The sequence below is a fragment of the Sturnus vulgaris genome, unplaced genomic scaffold (assembly GCF_052056855.1).
Source record: "Sturnus vulgaris isolate bStuVul1 unplaced genomic scaffold, bStuVul1.hap1 Scaffold_198, whole genome shotgun sequence".
In the NCBI taxonomy this organism is placed as follows: Eukaryota; Metazoa; Chordata; class Aves; order Passeriformes; family Sturnidae; genus Sturnus; species Sturnus vulgaris.
The window spans coordinates 8,376,181-8,398,004 of NW_028276185.1; the positions used below are offsets into that span (position 1 = coordinate 8,376,181).

Consider the following 21,824-nt stretch of genomic DNA (forward strand, 5'->3'; position numbering starts at 1 on the left):
CTGCAGGCACGGCTCACCTAGACACCCAGAGAGGCAGCCAGGCGCTTCTGCCGCAGAACAGCCTCCAGCTTCTCAACAAGAGGGGGCTGGGGACAAACACAGCATTAGAGACACACTGGGGGCACTGGGCTGCACTGGGAGGTGGGGAAAAGAACAGGGGTCATTGGGGAAGGGGCCTGTGGGGGGAAATGGGGGGCAGGAGCTGCTGTGCTCCTGCCCAGAAGCCCTGGGGTCCTGCCAAGAGGCACAGCTGGGGCAGGGGCTGCGTCCTGGGTCACCCAGGGGGGTGCTGGGGGAACAGGGATGGGAATGCAATGGGGGCCTGGGAAAGGGGCGCTCTGGGGGGGATCTGTGGGGCAGGGGAGTTGTCTGGGGTGTCAGTAGGGGTGCACTGGGCTGTTCTGGGACAAACTGAGATGGTCTGGGGTGTGGTGGCCATGCAAGGGGAGGGTCTGACACTGCCAGAACTCGTGGTACCCACCAGGGGCGTCTCCAGGATCACGACATCGTCTACATCAATCTGCAGAGAGACCAGGAGACCTCGCTGGGCACTGGGATGGCCCCGGTGCCAGCAAAGGATGGGGGGACACAACTGTCCCCAAATTCCCAGAGGGAATGCCCTCCAATCCCAGCACCCCACTCACCTCCCGCAGATCATCTTGGGTTCCTTCCAGGAGCGCCTGGGAATCAAGAACAAAAGTTTGGCCTGGATTAGATCCAGTGGGGCTGTGGGGGGACAGGGAGCAGGGTGGAGGTGATGGGGTGGGAATTCAGGGCCTCCAAGGAGATCTGTTTGAGGTGGGGGGAGAGCCAAAGACACTGAACTGGGGTCAATGGAGGGATCAAGGGACTGGGCTGGGTCTGGGGAAGGGGCTCGGTGTGAGGTACAGGGGAGGAGAAAGGAATTGCAGGGTAGGGACATGGGAATGCAAGGGAGGGGCTGGGTGGGGACAGAAGAACGAGGATGGGTGGGGACAAAAGCGACAGGACCGAGTGAGGATTTGGGAAGGGTGGGGGGTGACTCGGGGAACTGTTGAAGGGGAACCCGCTGCAGTGACCAGGAAGAAAGGCAAAGGATTCACGGGAGGAGACATGGAAGGAAAGGCCTCGGGAATGGTCAGTGGGAGGCGTTTGGGGACCCTGGAGAGGACACAGAGGAGGAAGCAGGGACGGAATTCCTGAAGAAACCGAAAGGGTGGGATGGGAGGGGACAAAGGGCAGGGTGTGGGGACAGCGTTTGTCTGGTGCCTCACCTTGGCCTGTGCCGGGGGGCACAGCAGGATGGAGAAGAGCAGGGCCACGCTGAGCACAGCCACCTTCATCTTCCTCTCACCCTGGGCAGCGCTGGCTGAGGCTGCAGCAGGGCAGGAGCACCTTTATCCCTGCCGGGACTCTTCCCTGCGCCCTCCCTGACAGACCCCAGGCCAAAGCCCGGCTTGGCACAGCCCCCAGCCCTGGCCACAAGCCCTGGCACAGAGTCCATCCCGGCTGTGGCACGGATCCAGCCCCGCTCCCCGCATCCCTGCAGCTTCCTGCACGGGGCAGCTGCCCCTGGAGGGGACCGGGCACCCGGGGGGCCGAGGGGGGCAGGCAGGGATCCAAAGGCAGCTGGGGACCCTGTGGAGACACCCCCACTCCAACACAATCCATCCTCCAACAGCCCCCAGCCCCACACCCCCCATCTCCCGGTACCCCTCCTCTCCAAGGGTTTTTCCTTCCAGACACCCCAGAGCTGACCCCAGCCACTCACCCAGTGGGTCTGAGCAGAATTGCCACTGTTCATCCTCGTGCCCCACGGAGAAACAGGAGATGGACTGACCCCCTCTTCTTGGGACAACGAGACTCCGGAATATTGGAAAATTGGGATATGATAGGACAGAGGTGTCATGAACCTGGGAAATAGCCAGGTGATTTGGATCTCCAGGCACTGGAGACACTGGAGAGAACTGGGAAATGATCACCTCAAGACAAGGCTGAAGCTTGAGGAATTGCTCAGGTGTGGCACTTCCCACATCCACACCAGCCATTATTTCCACAGCTCTGGGCTGTCCCACGGGGAAAGCTCTGGGAGCAAACAGGCAGCGGGGGAATCACAGCCATGGACAGCTCTCAGGAACCACTTCTCAGGGGATTTTCACTTCTTGGATGCCCAAGATGTCTGAATGTCTTCCTGGTGCTTCAGGCCCTGGGTAAACAGGGCTTATCAGAGATTCTGACAGGACCAACATCCCTCCCCTGACTGGGCACCTCTGTTTGTCCAATTAGATCCCAATGGCTGCTCTAGGAGAAGTGCCAACTTCCCCATATTCCTTGGGATGGGCACATCCTGCTCAGGGCCAGTGCTGGCCTGGGCAAAGGCCAGGGCATTGCAGAGACCCTGTATGGGGACAAGGGCCTTGGGGAGCTGTGGGCAAGTCCCAGGCAGGGACAGAGCTGGAGTGGGAGCTTTGTTGGGGATGGGGTCGCTGGCCCCGGCTGCCTGCTCTGCTCCCTGATGGATTTCTACCCTGCCGACATCCAGCTGAGCTGGTTCCAGGGCCAGCAGGAGCTCTCGGGACACGTGGTGGCCACCGACCTGGTCCCCAGTGGGGACTGGATTTCTACCAGCTCCTGGTGCTGCTGGAAACCGCCCCCGGCACGGGGTCAGCTCCAGCTCCAGGTGGAGCACGTCAGCCTGGAGCACCCCCTGAGCCGGCACTGGGGCACGGCCCGGACCCCACAGCGGGGCGGAGTGAGGGAGGTATTGGGGGGACTGGTAGGGGAATTGAGGTGTGCTGGGAGTAACAGGGAGAGAGTTTAAGATAGCCTGGTTTAAACTGGGAGTAAGGCTGGGGGTTCTAGAATGGCTGAGGAGTCTGAAGGATGTTGGGGAGGGTGGGATGGGGTTCCGGGGGTCCTGGTGGGCACTGGGAGGGAGTCTGGGGATGCTGGGTGTAACTGGGAGGGATTTGAGTGAGCCTGGAGGGGATGGAAGATCAGGAATGGAAAAGCAGGGGTTGGAATGAGGTTGGTCGTGCTGGAAAGAGACTGGGAGGAGATTTTAAGGGGTCCTACGTGGGCTGGAGGCAATTGGGAGGGTGCTTAGAGGGGTTTCGGGTATCTGTGACAGGTCTGGGGAGGTTCTGACCCTTGTGAACCCCCAGAGATGTTGCCAGACACCATCGACACCAAGGTGCTGATGGGGATTGGGGGCTCTGTGCTGGGCTTCATCTTCCTGGCACTGGAGTTCGGCTTCTACCTGTGCAAGAAGGTGAGAGGGGGTCCTAACGAGTCGTGGGCCCCCTCCTCCAGAGCCTGTGTGCTCCCCCTGGGGAACCCTGGCTCAGTGTTACCCCCTTTTCTCTGCCCACAAAGCTCCTGTCCCAGCAGCCGCTGCAGACCCTGCTGTCACCATCCGCTATTAATGCAGAGCGGGGGTCGTGATGGTTCTTTTGATCTCAAAGGTGCAAACAGGCAAAATGCAGGGGACAAAATCAGTTTATTCAACAGCAGAAAATCAGTTTATTCAACAACAGCAATGCATTTCATCAAATGCCAACAATTCAGTTACGGTAAAGGGGAGAGGTATAGGAAACAAAGTATAGGGAAAGGGGAAGGAAAGGAAGGGATGGGAGAATAGCTACCAACAGATGAGACGGGCGTCCTCACGGGTCATCCGATAGACGAGTCTTCGTCCGTGGGGAGATCTCAGGGGTCTTCTCCAGGGGGTCTTCATCAGTGGAGAGATCTCAAAGGGTCTTTCCCAGAGGGTCGCTCTTTTATAGTCCTCCAAAGCGAGTGGCCTCTGGCCAAGAGGTGGGAAGATTTATGGATTATTGTGTGGTGCTGCAGGAGACAGGTACGGACAAGCAGTCCTCAGTTGGTACAACACAGTCTCTGGTTGGTGCCACAACAGCACAGTCCAGTGAACACAATACACCAGCACACAGTCACGAGCATCCACCTGGCCCGGCCAGTAAACCATTGTCCAGAGTCAGCCTGGGTGGGGTCCTCGAGGTCTCCTTGCGACGGTTGGGAGGCAAAATCGAGGGGAATTTCGGACCGACCCTTACACCTGCCCAGGTGGGGAACACTGGGTGCTGTGGGTCTGCCCGGCAACCGGTGAGTCATCACAGCTGCTCTCTTTGATTGGCTGAATCTTCTTCATCGCATTCTCTGATTGGCTGAGGACAGCCCCGGGAGTTGAGAGAAGGAACAGGAGAGATCCCGCCCCGAGCACCGAGCACCGGCACGGGAACAACAGAGCTAGCCTGGGCACAGCGAGGGAATTTATTATAACCAAATCACAGCAGCACAAGGAGAAGGGAAAGAAATCTCTCCAACCCCTTTCCCCTATCCAACAGGGATCACCAGGACCAAAGATCACCAGAGCTCTGCCCAACGGGGGTCACTGGGGATCATCCAACACTGATCCTCCCATGGGGGATGGAGCTGCAGCAGAGCACGAAGCTCTTCCCACACTCGGGGCACTCACAGGGCTTCCCTTAGTGGTGACTCCGTTGGTGTCGGGTCAAGTCGGAGCTCCTGGAGAAGCTCTTCCCACACTCAGGACACTCGTAGGGCCTCTCCCCAGTGTGGATGCGCCGGTGGACAGTGAGGGTGGAGTTGCGGTTGAATCCCTTCCCGCAGTCGGGGCAGCGGAAGGGCCTCTCCTCTGTGTGAATCCGCTCATGTCTGACGAGATTGGAGCTTCTCTGAAACCTCTTCCCACACTGGGGACACTCGTAGGGCCTCTCCCCAGTGTGGGTGCGCCGGTGGTTTATCAGGCTGGAGCTCCACCCAAAGCTCTTCCCACATTCCAAGCAGCTGTAGGGCCCTTCCCCTGTGTGGATCACCTGGTGCCGGATCAGGCTGGAGCTGTAGTTGAAACTCTTCCCACATTGCCCACACTGGTAGGGCTTTTCCCCAGTGTGGATCACCTGGTGCCGGATCAGGCTGGAGCTGTCGGTGAAGCTCTTCCCACATTCCCCACACTCGTAGGGCCCTTCCCCTGTGTGGATCATCTGGTGCCGGATCAGGCAGAAGCTGTCTCTGAATCCCTTCCCACATTCCCCACACTCGTAAGGCTTTTCCCCAGTGTGGATCATCTGGTGCTGGCGCAGGTTGGAGCTGTTCCTGAAGCTCTTCCCACAATCCCCACACTCATAGGGCTTTTCCCCAGTGTGGACTCTCTGGTGCCGGATCAGATGGGAGCTGTCTCTGAATCCCTTCCCACATTCCGAGCACTCGTGGGGCTTCTCCCCTCCAGGAGGCTTCTCCACCAGCTCTGAGCTCTGCCTGGATCTCCGGCCGCCTTCCCGGCTCAGGGAGGGTCTTTCCTCTTCGCAGCTCCCTGGGCTGGGTTTGCAGCCCCTCCTTGTGAGGGATCTCCGGGGCTTTTCCTCCTCCATCTGCCAATGCCTTGGGAATGACAAATCCTGGTTTGGGGAAAAAACAAGAGAAGAGTGTGTTGGGCTGGGTGTTCCTCCTTGTCCAAGTGCAACTCAGGAACTCATTGGGCATCTTGTGTCTGTAAGAACCTCCAAAACACCAAGATTCAAACCAAAAATCCTCCAAACATCATGACGCAGATCAAAACCCCCACAAACACCAAGATTTAGCCAAAACCCTCTCCAAAATAGAAAGATTCAACTGCTGCAAAAAACCAAAGCACCAACATTTAGCCAAATAAAGCTCAGAAATACCAAGATTAACCCATGTGAAAATCATGGATCCCCCTCTCCGGTCACCTGCTGCATGCGATGGGGACAATGCTCCTGAGGCCTGGGGAGAGGCTGCAGATACAGGGAGGGGGGAACCTTGTGCTCCTTCCTGTTTCTTCTCTTCCTACTCCTGTGTCCCTACTCTTCCTCCTATTATTCCTCCTTCTCCTGCACAATCCCACCTGCTCCTCCCACGTGCATCCATGGCTGCTTTAGGAATACAATGGGACCTTCACAAGCCCTTGCACCCCCAGAGCTCAGGTCAGGTTGAAAGAACAAACAGGAAATAAAGAAACACCTTTGGAAGCTGGTGATAGAAGCCAAGATGCCATGGCTATGGCTTTTGCCATTGGCTTTGGCCAGAAAAAGTGCCAGATCCAGGGCAGATATTCCATTATCTCCCTTGGAATTGGTGTGTGAAATTTTTTACCCTGGTAATTCTCCATCTAGTGGAGAATAATCCTACTTTTGTGTTGTCAGTTAGGTTTGGGCCAAGGATGTGACAAGCAATTTTTACTCCTTGGAGAAGAAGTAGGAAAATCTTGATTGCATTGGAAATTTTTGTGTATATTTTTGAATGGCTCTTAATGATGGCAACATTTCCATATGGGTTTTTCCATGTTCACGTTTAGGGTGGATTTTGCAATACCAGAAAAGCTTTAAAGGTGATGCTTCAATGCATAAACATTTAAGAAATATTGTTAAAAAGGAAAAAAAAATGGCAAAAAATAATGCAGATTGTGGGGGTGCACTTGTGGATCACCCAATGACTGCTCTGGAATAGAAGCATTGGACCCAGGCACAGCCAGGATAGGAGCTTTAGAAATGCAAATTAACACAGTTAGGGCAAAGTGTGCACAATGTACCAGGGTCTTGTTCCCTGGGAGAGGAATTTCGCTGATTTCCTCTGCCCCTCACCCCCAGCTCTGCCTGCTTGCACAGATGGAATTTGCACAACTAAAGGCAGAGCCCATAGTGAGGATATCTGACTGCAACAGAAACTGGTTAAGCTGCAAAGGGAAACAGCAAAGGAAAACGTTGTGAAAACTTCATGAAAAATGTGGGAGGGGGGAATAATCCCTCTCCCCAGTCCAACATGTGCTGTCACTGTTCAGAGAAATCAGTTGGGAATCCAAGTATTTGATGATTATTTAGAGAAAAGTGGTCAATTGATGCAGCCCTGGCTGGAGGGAGCACCCAAAAATGGGAAAAAGATGAACGGCCACCAGAACAAATCCTACAACACCACGGACCAGCCCCTGGAAGCCCTAATGATTTCGTACCAGGAGACAAAAAAAATCCATCCATAATTTGAGTGGCATAATTAGGTTAAAAACTGTCCTCGAAATAATAACTAAACAGACAGCTCCAGCTCCTGACTTTACTGCCCACCAATCCAAGGAAATGAACAATGAGACATGTCACCATGGGATAGAATCAGATTATCTATTAAAAGAAGGAGAGGAGTTTGTGGAAAATTAAATGATTGAAACGGCTATTTGCAAACAGATGATAACCAAAAAGTGGTGAAACAGATAACAAAGGAAAGAAGAAAACAGCTCATATTCCAATCCAAATGTAGAAAGGATGAGAATGGGACACGTTTCTGTGGTTCCCTGGCAGACCATGGGTTAAACGAATGCTGTTCCTCCTCTGATGTGCTGCAGCAACTCTCATCTTTTTACCATGCACTGAGTGCAGCTCATTCAGCAGGTGAGCAAGGGGATGCAGGTGGCAGCCAGGCCTCCTGATCCAGAAACGGCTACAAAAGGACAGGGAATGAGGTCACTGAGAATAATCCCAAAATCAAAGAGGATCCAGGAAAAGAGACTAAGTCAATGGTAATAAAGTTAGTAAAGATAATTATTGAGAAAATGAGAAGAGGGTTTGAACAGAGTAAGATGAATGTGCCTGGAGACAGGGCCAGGAATTTGTACAAAAGGAAGTAACAAGACAAACCATCATTTTCAGAAAATTAATTGGTACGGACAACTGCTCAGCCAAGATCCTTCTCAATTCCTGAACTTCGAGAAGGAGAAACACTTAACAGAGCCGGGAATATCGGATGTTATACAAAAGGAGGGGTGCATATTAACGAGGGCATGAAGTAGGCGGATCGCGAAGTCTGAACCCTCCAAGTACCTCAGGCAGTGGGGAAAGGGAGAGGGAGATCCGGCCGGGAAAATGAGGATAAAAAGGCGGCTGCGTTTTAGAGACCGCATGGCAAATGCCGCATGGCCTCTCCCCTTGTTCATGAATAAAGTGACTTTTACAGGACTCCTCTGTCTCTTTTGTGCACACAAACCTCTCGCCACGTGAATTATCCCGTAGAGCCCCAGAGACAAGGGCAGCTACCTCTGTGCTACCCACAGGAACCGGGACGAGCCAGCGCTGCTCCGGCACCGGCTCCTGCCGAGGCTGCAGGTGGGTCTGGGCTCCATCCCGGACTCACCCCCAGCTCCCAGCGCCCTCAGCTCCCGCTCACCCCGAGCTCCCGGCGGTTCAGGGCAGCAGCGGTTCCTTGGCCTCCTGCCCGCTCCTCAGGCGAGGTTTCCGAGAAATGGCGGAGCTCGGGCAAAGGGAGCAGAGTCCGTGCCGCGTGCAGAGCCCGCCCCTCGCGGCGATTGGCTGGTTCCGCTGTCACTCCTCGAATTCGCGCGCTGATTGGGCAGAGCCGGGGAGAGCCCGGCCCCGGGGCCGCCGCCACCAGGAGACAAAGAGCGAGCGAGGGGGACGGGGCTTGTGTGACTTAGAGCAAAGGATAAATCCATCTCCAACAAAAGATGTTCTTAACAAGCAAAAAGATTTTCACAGACAAACAAGAAAGCTGGTGTGGCAAGTAGAGAAAAGATCTCAGAATTTTCCAGTGCAAGAAAACTGAAAAAGTACTTCGAGCTTAAAGTGTGTCGTACTAACCTTTGGTGATTGGACAATAGTAACATGAATATGGTTATGTTAGTTGTAAGGATTGGCTATAGGTAACAGTAAAGGATGCTCTGTAATGGAAAGTATAGAATGCAGTGTAACCAGAACTAGAGAAGCTTCAGACGAACCTACAGCTGTGGCTGAAAAGGCTCCACGACCTGTGAATTGCGGTATCATCTGGATACAAAAAACAGCATTTTAAAGAGCCGTCTGGAGCCCCACATAGCTCGTTTTGGCTCTTACAGACGGGCACACACAGACACACAGACACACACAGACACACAGACACACAGACACACACACACACACAGACACAGACACACACCCACCTAGGCACAGTCTCCACTAATGCTCACCTGCCCACAAGCACAAGACCTGTTGTCCTTAGAGAGCTCGTGCACACGAATACGTGCAGTGTCATTGACACACGGATGTCCCACACAGAGCCGTGCTCACCCTTGCGGAGCTGTGCACACCTACAAGCACAGAGCTGTGCACAGACTCCACACACGTGTACACAGCAGTGCACAGATGTGAACAGTGCTGTGCACACCCGCACACATGGACACTGTGCAAAGCAGGACGGGCACTCTTACATCTGGACACGCTAGAAAATATCCGTGGGTGCAGCTGTGCACACTGACACACGTGTGCACTTCGGTGTCTGTGTGTGCACACAGAGCTCTGCACACTGGCACACGTGTGCACTGCACTTTTCTAGAGCCCTCCTGGCCTCGACCCCCCTGTGGGTCTCTCTGTGGGATCATGACACGGTGGGGATGGGGACAGGAGAGGGGAGTATGGGTGGGACACTGTGGCACAGTTCATGCCTACAATTAGTTAAAATATGTCACTAGAAGTTCTTCTTACTTCCCCAACCCTCCCCCACACACATACTCGAAGACAGGTCCCGCATTCCTGCAGGCAGCACAAGGCTTGACAAAACCCGGTCTTTGGGGACAATTTCTTAGTTATTTCACTCTGGCGAGGCTCGGGGGGGGGGGGGGACAAGGGGACTGTTCCTCTCCTCTCATGTTCTTAGGGACAACCAACCCTGTTCCTTTCTTCATCTCACTCTCTGCAGAGCTCTGCCCACCATCATTCGCCTTTAATGAAGAAACAAAAGACAACCTAGAAATCTCCTTCCCAGTGCAAACAACACTCAGAGAATCTGTGCTGAAAAGAGAACACCCGTGGTGAACAGTGAGCTTGTTCTGCACAAACAGGAAAGGCCAGGCCAGTGCCCACATGAGACGAGTCACATCCAGTGCCTGCCACCCTCCCAGGCAATATTCAACCTCTCAGCCTCACAGACCTCTGTTCTAGTACTCCCCGTGGGGTCCTGGAAAGAGAATGGTGGCACATCTACTGCCTGCTACCCCCCTCTAGGCAATATTCAACTGTTTCGTTCACAGACTCATCTTCCAGCACTCTCAGTGGGCTCAGCAGAGCCACTTCCCACTGGTGGGGGCAAAGAGCACCCTCTGTGCCTTTGTGGTGGGAGCAGACAGTGTTGTCTCAAAGGAAAGGTCAGAGAGAGACCAAGCTGGACCTCTGCCTCCTGTCCCTCACCCCACAAGGGCAGGAGGGCACAAAGCTGAGCTTTTTTTTTTCTTTTTCTGTCCTGTCATTTCCAGGAGCTTGACTAGCTCGAAGGAGAGGATTAGAAGGATTTCTTGAGGATCACTGCCAGTGCACAGCACACATGGCATCCCTCACCCCTTACATCATCATGGGATGGAGGGGTAGGAACCAACAACAGCCCTACCCCACTGCTCCAGAAGCCAAAACCCCCATGCAAGCATTTAGTTATGGCCTTCTTAGAGAACCACATTCCCACGTGAGAGCCCTCCCGCACAGCCGGGCTGGTTCTCCACCCTCGGCCGCGCTGTCCGCGCCACCTCTGGGCTGGCGAACGCCGGGAGTTGCTGGGCTGGGTTTGATGGCCCCGCTCAGCGCTTTCGGCCGCTGCTCACGCGGCACCCTCGCGATTTTCGCTGGCAATCAATGCAGATTGGCCAGGAAAATCCAGAAAGCAAAAAATAGAGACCAAGGGCATTCCAGAAGGGGTTTCCTGCAGCCAGACACACAGCAGCAATTTCCAGGAACTGTCACTTGCTAGTCCACGGCTTTAAGGATGCTGTGGTGGTGCTACAGGAGAAGACCCTTGGTGTTGTGCTGGAACAGGTTCCTGCAGAAGAAAAGGTGATGTTCCTATGTGCAGGGAACTCTGTGGCATCAGCAGTGGAGGAGCAGGGTGAGGAAGATCTCCAGCCTTGGGATATTTCTGCAAGAGCCTTCACCCCTGCCAGAGCCTGGGTGAGAGCAGCCAGAGTGCAGAGGGAGGCAGCCCTTTGGACAGGCGTCCCTGCTCCCTCAGAGCCACGGCTATGAGACAAACAGCCTCATCCCTGAGGATGCAGATGGGCAGGAAATGCCTGGAAGTAAAAAGTGGAGCCCAGCCATCTCCAAGAAGCTGTTCCCAGAGGCAAGTGTCCCAGCAGGAAGTGTCCTGGAGCCACTTGTGTTCAGCCTACAGTCAGTTCCCAGAACGCTGTCCCTGTTCCAGTGGGGAACCCCCCACGCTTTGCAGCAGGAAAGATTCACATGAAACCAAGGAGGCTCTTGCATCTGCAGGAAGCTTCTCCCCTCTACTAGTGAGATGGCCTCTGACTACCAGGAATGTGTTTACAGATTAAGATCTGATCTTCTTCGGAGCATTAGTGTTAAATACATTAGGATTTTCTCGGAGACTTGTCAGAATGTTCCCACTGTTTTGGATTTGACTGGTGTGATAATTGACAAAAGATTCGTGTTAATCACAAAAGCATTGGGGTTTGTATAAACCAGTATACTAAGCTCTGAAATGAAGCATGGACACTAGATAAAGGAAATTATATGATAAAATAATTCTGTTTAAAATCACCTTGTTATGTTATATTATGTTGTATTATCTTACATTATAATATGTTATGTTATGTTTTTCAAATAAGTTGTATCGGCTACCCGCTTGCAAAATCGGACTTCCCAAAAAGCCCTTCCTGCCTTTGTCTGATCAATACTGCCTATCTCAAGGACCAGACTCCAAGAACTTCTCTGGTGATTATCTACAAGGACCGGATGGCTCTCTGTGACTGATTATCACCCAAAGGCTTTGTGAATTTGTGTACAACGAGAACCCACAGTATAAGAAGAGGCTGCAAACCAAGGTTGGGTGGAGCGTGGAGTGGGCGGTGACCCCTCACGTTCCCCAGCGCTGCTTGCTCTTTCTTTATCAAATAAAGCAATCTAAATTTTGCTGAATATCGAGACTTTTGTCTCTCATTTATAACAACTAGAATATGTACTACTTCTCTGGCCTCTAAGATCTTTTACTCACTAAAAGCACTTAAAACTTATTCCATTTACTTACTTATTGCTCCCTCGTACTACAACCTAAACCTTCACCTCTGCTTTATGTGTGAGAGGCTTAACATATTTCAATCCATCTCAAGAATTTCATTCAATCCCTGCACTCTGATCTCTCTCTGGAGGATTCAGACAAACTCTTGACTTACTCACTCCAACACATCCCCACACTGATTTTAGAGGAGTCGTGTGTCCCACACCCAGCCCCGCTGTCATTCTGCCCAAGCACAGCTGCTCCAGTGTTCCCAATAAAGCTTCCCAGTTCACCCGGTCCCGTTTATTGGGGGGAGGGACCTGGGGGGACTCCAGTCCTTACAAACAGAAAATCCTGGATTTGGGTGAAACACTGGCTTAGGGTGTGCTTTCTTTTCCTCCTCCCTTTTGCCAACTCCTGCTCTTTTCTGTCTCTCTGTGAATGCTAATTTTTGCTGTACATTTTCCCTCAGATAATTGAACTGCTTACCATATCCAATGTAACGGTTGTGCTTCACCCAAATTTAACACGAGCAGGTGCTACTTCTCTTTCAGGTTAAGATCAGAGCTTGAATGCAGGGATTTCCAAGTGAATAAATTACCTTTCCCTCTTTCAGTCCAAAGTGAGCTACTGCCACCTGCACTTGCCCTTCCCTTCCTCTCCTGAACCACCGAACAGCCCCACTGGGATGGCAGGAGCTGGGCCTGGGAGCTGCTGCCTTTGGAGCTGCATCTCCTCCTCCCGTGGCCGCTGCTCAGAGCCCAGAAGTGCTCTGAGAACTTGAAGTTCTGGCAGCTGGGTTAGAGCCTACATGGGAGGAGGAGAAGGTTCACCAGAGCCCTTCTCCTGCCGTGCCAGCTCCAGGGCAAGGAGTGCAATGGAAGCCAGCCAATGTCCAAACCCCATCTGCTCTGCCAGTTCCTGTGGGAATGAGCTGCTGCAGAGGGGAAGATTTGGGTGGAAATGTGGTTCTCTAAGAAGGCCATAACTAAATGCTTGCGTGGGGATTTTGGCTTCTGGAGCAGTGGGGTAGGGCTGTTGTTGGTTCCTACCCCTCCATCCCATGATGATGTAAGGGGTGAGGGATGCCATGTGTGCTGTGCACTGGCAGTGATCCTCAAGAAATCCTATGAATCCTCTCCTTCGAGCTAGTCAAGCTCCTGGAAATGACAGGACAGAAAAAGAAAAAAAAAAGCTCAGCTTTGTGCCCTCCTGCCCTTGTGGGGTGAGGGACAGGAGGCAGAGGTCCAGCTTGGTCTCTCTCTGACCTTTCCTTTGAGACAACACTGTCTGCTCCCACCACAAAGGCACAGAGGGTGCTCTTTGCCCCCACCAGTGGGAAGTGGCTCTGCTGACCCCACTAAGAGTGCTAGAAGATGAGTCTGTGAACGAAACAGTTGAATATTGCCTAGAGGGGGGTAGCAGGCAGTAGATGTGCCACCATTCTCTTTCCAGGATCCCACTGGGAGTACTTGAACTATCGACGATGAGAGAGAGATGGGGACACTGAATGGTGATCAAAATCCAATTTTTACTGAGCACTACATGTGCTTATATACCATTTACAGGAAGGCTGGTAATATTTTCCTGCAATCACATAGACAAACCTTATATAGACAAACTCTCACATAGACAAACTTTACATTTGGACTTAGTAAAATCTTATTTCCCACAACCCAGACTTGATCCAGTCCTCTCGCAGTCAGATCTCTGTTTGCTCTTGCCAGGCATCCTCGTTGTCAGGCTGCATTTGCTGAATAAATCTGCAGTACTATCAGACTCATTTGCATTACCCATATCCACACCTCCCCCGTTTCTTTTAACTAAAAATACACTCTTAAGCGATTTGTCAATTAAATTCTTAACACACTGTAAAATACAAGGAATAACTACTACAATGCATAATATGATGCCTAATACATACAAACCTATTTTAACTAAATTCCTGACCCAGCCAGTGAGTCCCCAGTGCCCTAAGAGCCAGTTCAGCCAGTCGTACTCATGTTCTACCCGAAGTTTATTCACACCTTCTTTGAGGGCTTGAATGCTGGCATAGATGGGCTGGGAGTGGTCAGAAAGGTTAAGGCAACACATCCCATCGAATTCCTCAGCCACAGGCGGCGGCGGAGCTCGGAGGCGGCCCCAGCGCAGGTGGGAGCCGCGCTCGGTTGTGCGGGGGCTCGGGGCTCGCTGCGGGCCTCGGGGGCGGCAGGGGGCTCTGGCGGGTTGGTTGTGCCGGTGCCGGCCCGTGTTGGCGCTGGGCTGAGGGCGCTGCGGGAGCGGCTGCCCGCGGTCTCCTTCCCGCTGGGGCCTCGGCAGGAGCCGGTGCCGGAGCAGCGCTGGCTCGTCCCGGTTGCTGTGGGTGGCACAGAGGTGTCTGCCCTGTGCCCGGGGCTGTGCGGGAAAATTCCCGTGGCCAGAGGTTTGTGTCTCCCAAAGGAGACAGAGAAGTCCTTCAGAAGTGACTTTATTCGTGAACAAAGAGAGAGGCCATGCGGCATTTGCCATGCGGTCTCTAAAACGCAGCCTCCTTTTTATCCTCATTTTCCCGTCTGCGTCTCCCTGTCCCTTTCCCTTCTGGCTGAGATACTTGGAAGGTTCAGAATTCCCGATCCGCCTACTGCATGTCCCTCTTAATATGCACCCCTACTACGGTATTAATCTTACTGCTTTCAATCCCTCCTTCTCTCATTTTCTCAAGAATTGCCTTTACTAACTTTTAATTTCCATTGACTCAATCTCTTTTCCTGCATTCTCTTTGGCGCAAGGTGTCGTGCATGGTAAAAAGCTGAGAGTTGCTGCAGCACGTCAGAGGAGCAGCAGCATTCGTTTAAGCCATGGTCTGCCAGGGAACCACGAAAATTTGTCCCATTCCCATCCTTTCTCCAGAATACGAGATATTTTCATATTTCCTTTGTTATCTGTTTAACCACTTTTCGGTTAGCATCTGTTTGCAAACAGCCGTTTGCGTCATTTAATTTTCCACAAACTCCTCCTTCTTCTGTAAGTAGATAATCTGATTCCATCCCATGGTGAAATGTCTCGTTCCTCATTTCAGCGGCTTGGTCAGCAGGAAGGTCAGGAGCTGGAGCTGTCTGCTTGGTTATTATTTCAAGGACAGTTTTAAACCTAATTATGCCACTCAAATTACGGATGGGTTTTCTGTGTCCTGATATGAATTCGTTAGGGATCCCAGGGGCTGGTCCATGGTGTTGTAGGATTTGTTCTGGTGGCCGTTCATCTTTTTCCCTTTTTTGGGTGCTCCCTCCAGCCAGGGCTGCATCAATTGACCACTTTTATCTTATGAAATGATAAAATGTTTGGATTCCCAAGTGATTTCTCTGGACTAGCAAAAACACCTCATTGCTTTGGGGAGAGGGATGATTCCCCCCCCCACACACTTTTTTTCATGAAATTTGCTCAATATTCTCCGTTTGCTTTTTCCCTTTGCAGCTTAACCAGTTTCTGTTGCAGTCAGATATCCTCACTATGGGCTCTGCCTTTAGTTGTGCAAATTCCATCTGTGCAAGCAGGCAGAGCTGGGGGTGAGGGGCAGATGGACTCAGGGAAATTCCTCCCCCTGGCAAGAAGGCCCTTGGGCATTGTCCACACTTTTCCAGAGCAATGTTAATTTGCATTTCTAAAACTCCTCTCCCGGCTGCCTGGAACTAGGATTTTCTTCCAGAGCAGCCTTTAGGTGATTCACACGTCCACCCTCACAATCTGCTTTATTTTTCTTTTTTATTTTTTTTAACGAATTTTTATTAACAGTTTATGCATTAAAGCCTCACCATTAATATTCTTCTAGGTTTGCAAAATGCAACTTAAAGGTGAGCTTCTAAAGATCCATTCTGAAATTCTGCCGTCATTAAGAGCCACCACAAATATATAGAAAAATATTCCAATGCAATCAAGTCTTTTCTGCCTCTTCTCCTAGGAGTAAAAATTGCTTGTCACACCCCTGGCCCAAACCTAACTGACAATCTAAAAGTAGGATTAATGTGAAAAGTTTTTCTCATGGTGTAATCTTGTCACTGAAACTGCAGGGACAATAAAAAACTCTCCAGCAATATCTTCAGTGTTAGAGAGTTAAGGCATTTCTTGATTCTGGTCAGGATGTGCAACAGAAATAATTTCATCCACACATAGCCCGGGTGTGCAGAGAAAATCATTCCATGAGATGTAAATTTTATTAGATTTTTCCTGAAATTTTACAGTCTGAACCCATTGAAATCCATTGGTTTAGTGTTCATTGCTTCAAAGTTGTGTAGTTTTTAGTGTTTGGTTTCCTATTGCACTCAGATTTCTCCTCTTCTGATGTTAATGAGGTCCCAATCCTGGATTTCCTTCTCAGTCTTTTCCAGACCAGGTGTCTCCATCTATGCCGGGGCAGTGTCTGGGGTGGGTGTTCCTTGATGTTTGCTGATGTTTCCTTGATGTTTTGTTGAATGTTGTTATGTTTGTGGGAATCTTTTGGGCTATTCCCAGTCTGTTGAGATGTTAAACTCATCTCTGTTGAGTGGTCTAACAGTCCATAAAAATACCTTTTAAAATTTCTTTCCTGGGACAAGGCAGACCGAGCCTGACTAGTAAAATAGAATGTAATAGAAGTTTAGAGTTGGTATATTTTCCAGCAATGGAATCGCAGGCAGCCCAGTGTGTGAGTGTAATTGAGAGGCAGAGTCCTGGGTGGATGCTGTGAACAGCAAAGTGCCAAGGCAGGCTCTGTGCCAGCCCAGCTTCCTGTGGCAGAGATTTCACAAGAGACAGGATTCTGGCCACAGACTGCTTGAAATATACATCCCTTATCTCCAGCCCGCACTAGGTGGAGAATTCCCAGGGTAAGGAATTGCAAAGATCAATTCCAAGGGAGAGAATTGAATATCTGCCCTGGCTCTGGCCAAAGGTTATAATGGCCGGATGCTTGGCCTTCAGCCAAGGGCACACACTGACTCAGAAAACACTTCCTAAATGCAGCAACATGTTGCATATTCATAGACCTTCATGCATTATTCAGAATCATTCTCCCTCAACCTGTAAATCATTATTTTTTCCTTCCCTGGGGTTCTGGTGTCCCCTAATCCAAGAATGTGAAGAATTTCCTGATTATTTTTTCTACCATTCTCTGAGTTAGTTACATGAAGAAAAGCTTTTTACGTCAAAATGTTGTACTTCAAAAAAATATATTTATCGCAACTAAGTTCTGTTAATCGCGGAGCTAAAATAAACTATGTTCATACAGCAAAGTTTTCCACCATATAGCACTCATTGTAATATTTGCAAAAAGTCAATAATATAACATGTACTTATAACACACCTAGGATTCAATTTTTTTTTTCTGAGTATGGAAGAGCCATAGCTGTGGCACCAATCATTTTGTTATATTTCATTTTATTTGTTGCTTTTCTTCTGTCCATACCATGGCATTGAAGCTATTGGGTTTTAGAAAGTGATACAATGTTATGGGTAGAACAGAGAACTCTCAATTCAGGTCCTGCAGTTTCCTGTTAATGCTCAGAATTCTTGCACCTCCTTTTCAGTCCTGTTTGACTTCTGAGCTTCTCCAGACCCTCTCTGGGTCAATACGCCACAAACCTTCAGTCAAAATATGTCTAACTATTTTCTCCACCATTTCCTCTTTTATTTCAAATACTCAAAGATGCTTTTTAGCCTGAACATTGAGTCATTTCACAGAGGCTTCTTCTGCCACTTCTTGTCCTCCTGATTGCAGCAAGTCATCCACATCCTGCATTAACCCAGTCCCTGGGGGTGGGGTAAATTCTTGTGATATTTTCTGCAAGGCTTGCCCCAATAAGGCTGGTGCTTCCCTGCATCCCTGCAGAAGGACCGTCCATGTCTTTCCCATTTTCCCTTCTATCTCTTGTTCCCACTCAAAGGCAAAATCCAGTTTACCATCCTGTGTGAGTGGGCATCCCCAGAAAGCATCTTTGCCATCAAGGACTGAATGGTGTCAGTGTGAGGAGGGCACCTGGTTGAAGATGGTGTAAGGATGTGAGAGCCCCTGGGTGCTGGGGCCCCCTTGGGCCCTGGGGTTCATCCCTCAGGGGCTGTAGAAACTCTGCCATGGCCTTTGCCTTCGCCTTGGCCTTTTCCTCATCCCTTCTTGCATTCCCCTGCTGTGCCTTTGTGACCAAGTGCTCCAGGGGCTTCTTCTGCCCCTCCTGCAGCCCCCTCAGTGCCTGGGGGTGCTCATCCTCTGACAGCTGCTGAGCTTTCTGCTAAATCATTCCTTTCTGCAGTGACCCAAGGAAAATGCTTAAAAGCTGATCTCGATCCTTGCACGTCCAATCGCCATTTCCCAGCTGTTCCTTTGTGCTGCTGCTCCTTGTGCTGTGGCTGCCGTGGCCAGCCCGTATCCCAGAGCCGGTGCCTGTCCTGCCGCAGTGTCCAAACGCGGCCCCCCCGGCGGGCAGGGCCGGCAGCTCCACGGGGCCGGGCAGCGGCCGGGGCGTCCCGCAGCCTCCTGGGGGCCGGGGGCCACTGCCGGGCCTGCAATTGCCGGGGGGTGCTGGGCTCAGGCAGCGCCCGGCGCTGAGCCCCGGCTGCCCCACAGCCCCGGCCCGGCCCCGCAGCTCCCCACAGGCCCCCAGCCCGTGCTCCCGGTGCCGCCCCTCTGCGCCCGCTCCTGCCGCTGCCCAGCACAGAGAAACCCCCTGCAATCCTGACCTCCTTGTGTGCCTGTCCTGGCAACCGGGGATACAAAGGATCTGCAGCAGCTGGCAACTTCTGAGGATAAGAGCCTGCTGGAAAACATCCCCATCCTCAGTATTTTTCTCTTCCTCCTCTTTTCCATCACCCTTTTTCTTCCCACATATATTCCTCCTTCTGCTTCTTGCCTGAACCATATTCCTGCACGGTCTCCTTCACCCAATCCCTTCCCAGCACACCGACACCTTCCATCTCGTCTCGACTTTCCTTATTGCCTCCCAGGGTGTCCATGTCCTTGATTACCTCTGGGAGAATGTGCAAACTCCCTCAACATATTCCGAAGGGACGCTTCAGAGATATTTTGGGATCATCATCCCTTTTGCTGGGATCCCTTCCTGGCTTTCCCTTTCTACCCTCCATGGGTGCCCTGCCATGTTTAGTCCCCGAAGATGCCACTGTAGTCACTGCTGAGATTTTCAGTGCTCTCTGGCTGCCGACTCTTCCCAGCCCCCCTGATCTGTCACTCGTCTGTCTCCTGGCCCCAGCGCCCCCCGGCAGGGGAATTTGGGGAGGTGGGAGGGGGGGAGCGCCAAGGCCGGGCCCCCCCGCGCTGTGGTGGCGGCAGCGGCTGCAGTGGGGAGCGAGTGCGGGCGGGAGCGGCCGAGAGCCCAGCGCTGCCCCAGCCCGAGCTGCCCCAGCTCCATCGCTGCCCCTGCGCTGGGATGCTGTGGGTTTGGGGGGAAGAGGGAGCCGGCAGTGGGTGCTGGGCCTGGGGGCAGCAGGAGAAGGGAAGGAGAAGCAGGGTTGAAGAACCAAATGGTCAAAAGATATACGTGGGAGGAGAAGGTGGGATTCTGCGGGAGGAAGAGGAATAGTAGGAGGAACAGGGATGCGAGAAAGAGTAGGGACACAGGAGGAGGAGGAGCAGAATCAGTAAACACCACAAGGTTCCAGCCCTTCCTTTATCTGCAGCCTCCCCCAGCCCCCGGCGCGTTGTCTCCCCACATGCAGCCGGTGAGTGGGGAGGGGATCCACGATTTTCACAGGGGTGAATCTTGGTGTTGCTGATCTGTATTTGGCTAAAAATTACTGTTTTGTTTTTTTACAGGGACTGAATCTTTATCTTTGGAGGGGATGTTTGCTGAATCTTGATGTTTGGGGGATTATTTAACTGGGTTTTGGTGTTTAAAGGAGTTTTGGGTTGAAGCTGGATGTTCTGGAGGTTCTTACACATACAAGATGCCCAATACCTTTCAGAGATGAACTTGGGTAAGGAGGAACCCCCAACCTAAAGCACTCTCCTCTTTTTTTTCCTCTCAAACCACGATTTTTCATTCCAAAGGCGTGGGCGCATGGAGGAGGAGAACAAGTCCCAGAGATCCCTCATGAGGAGGGGCTGCAAACCCAGCCCAGGGAGCTGCGAGGAGGAAAGACCCTCCCTGAGCCGGGAAGGCGGCCGGAGATCCAGGCAGAGCTCAGAGCTGGTGGAGAAGCCTCCTGGAGGGGAGAAGCCCCACAAGTGCTTGGAATGTGGGAAGGGTTTCAGCTACAGCTCCAAACTGATCCGGCACCAGAGGATCCACACTGGGGAAAAGCCCTATGAGTGTGGGGAGTGCGGGAAGGGATTCAGAGATAGCTCCAAACTGATCCAACACCAGAGAATCCACACTGGGGAAAAGCCCTATGAGTGTGGAATATGTGGGAAGAGTTTCAGCGACAGCTCTGGCCTGATCCGGCATCGGGTGATCCACACTGGGGAACGGCCCTATGAGTGTGGGGAATGTGGGAAGAGCTTTCGGTGGAGCTCCTCCCTGAAGGACCACCAGCGCATCCACACTGGGGAGAGGCCGTACGAGTGTCCTGAGTGTGGGAAGAGGTTTCAGACCAGATCCAGTCTCCTCCTGCATGAGAAGATACACGCAGAAGAAAGGCCATTCCGCTGCCCCGACTGCGGGAAGGGCTTCAAGCAGAATGGCAACCTCACTGTCCACCGGCGCATCCACACTGGGGAGAGGCCCTACGAGTGTCCTGAGTGTGGGAAGAGCTTCTCACAGAGCTGTACCTTGACCCGACACCAACGGAGTCACCACTAAGGGAAGCCCTTTGAGTGTCCCGAATGTGGGAAGAGCTTCGTGCTCTGCTCCAGCTCCATCCCCCATGGGAGAATCGGTGTTGGATGATCCCCAGTGACCCCCGTTGGGCAGAGCCCTGGTGATCCGTGGTCCTGGTGATCTCCGTGGGGTGGGGGGAAGGCGTTGAAGAAATTTCTCTCCCTTTTCCTTGTCCCGCTGTGATTTGGTTGGTAATAAATTCCCTCGCTGTGCCCAGGCTGGCTCTGTTGTTCCCGTGCCGGTGCTCGGGGCGGGATCTCTCCTGTTCCTTCTCTCAACTCCCGGGTCTCTCCTCAGCCAATCAGAGAATGCGGTGAAGAAGATTCAGCCAATCAGAGAGAGCATCTGTGATGACTCACCGGTTGCCGGGCAGACTCGCAGCACCCAGTGTTCCCCACCTGGACTCCACCCTCCCCGCCCAGTCACGATCCCCCCGCGGGGTCCCCCCAAGTCCCTCCCCAGTCCCGCCCCACAATAAACGAAACTGGGTCTAACTGGGAAGCTTTACTGGGGAGGGGGGATATGCACCCCGGGACCCCCCCCCACCCACCTTCTTGCACAGGTAGAAGCCGAGCCCCAGCTCCAGGAAGACGAAACCCAACACGGGGCCCCCGATCCCCATCAGCACCTTGCTGCGGGCGGTGTCTGGCGGCATCTCTGGGGGTCCACAGGCGTCAAGACCTCCCAACATCTCTCGCAGACACCCCAAGCTACTCCAATCACCCTCCCAGTCACCTCTAGCCCACCCAGGACTCCTCGAATCCTCCTCCCAACCACTTTCCGGCCTCCCCACGACCCACCAACGCTCCTCCTGTCCCTCTCAGGATCCCATAACCCCCTCTCAGTTGCCCCCCACCAGCCCAGGACCCCCAAACCTTCTCCCAGTCCCTACCCAGTCTCACCAGGACTCACCAGGACTCCTCCCAGTCTCTTCCCATCACAGCCAACCTTATTCCAACCCTTGCTTTCCAGATCCAGATCTTTCTCTATCCCCTCCAGGTTCACTCAAACCCCACCCTGTTCCCCCCAGCTGAT

The 21,824-nt window shown here is 52.4% G+C and overlaps 1 protein-coding gene across 1 annotated transcript; it reads left to right on the forward strand.

The window, feature by feature from the left end:
* Positions 1-20,030: 20,030 nt before the first annotated feature.
* Positions 20,031-20,771, forward strand: LOC148217956 (uncharacterized). Its single transcript, XM_088158333.1, has 2 exons — positions 20,031-20,338; positions 20,423-20,771. The coding sequence occupies exons 1-2, from the start codon at positions 20,031-20,033 to the stop codon at positions 20,769-20,771; spliced, it is 657 nt and encodes a 218-aa protein (XP_088014459.1).
* The last annotated feature ends 1,053 nt before the right edge of the window (positions 20,772-21,824 follow it).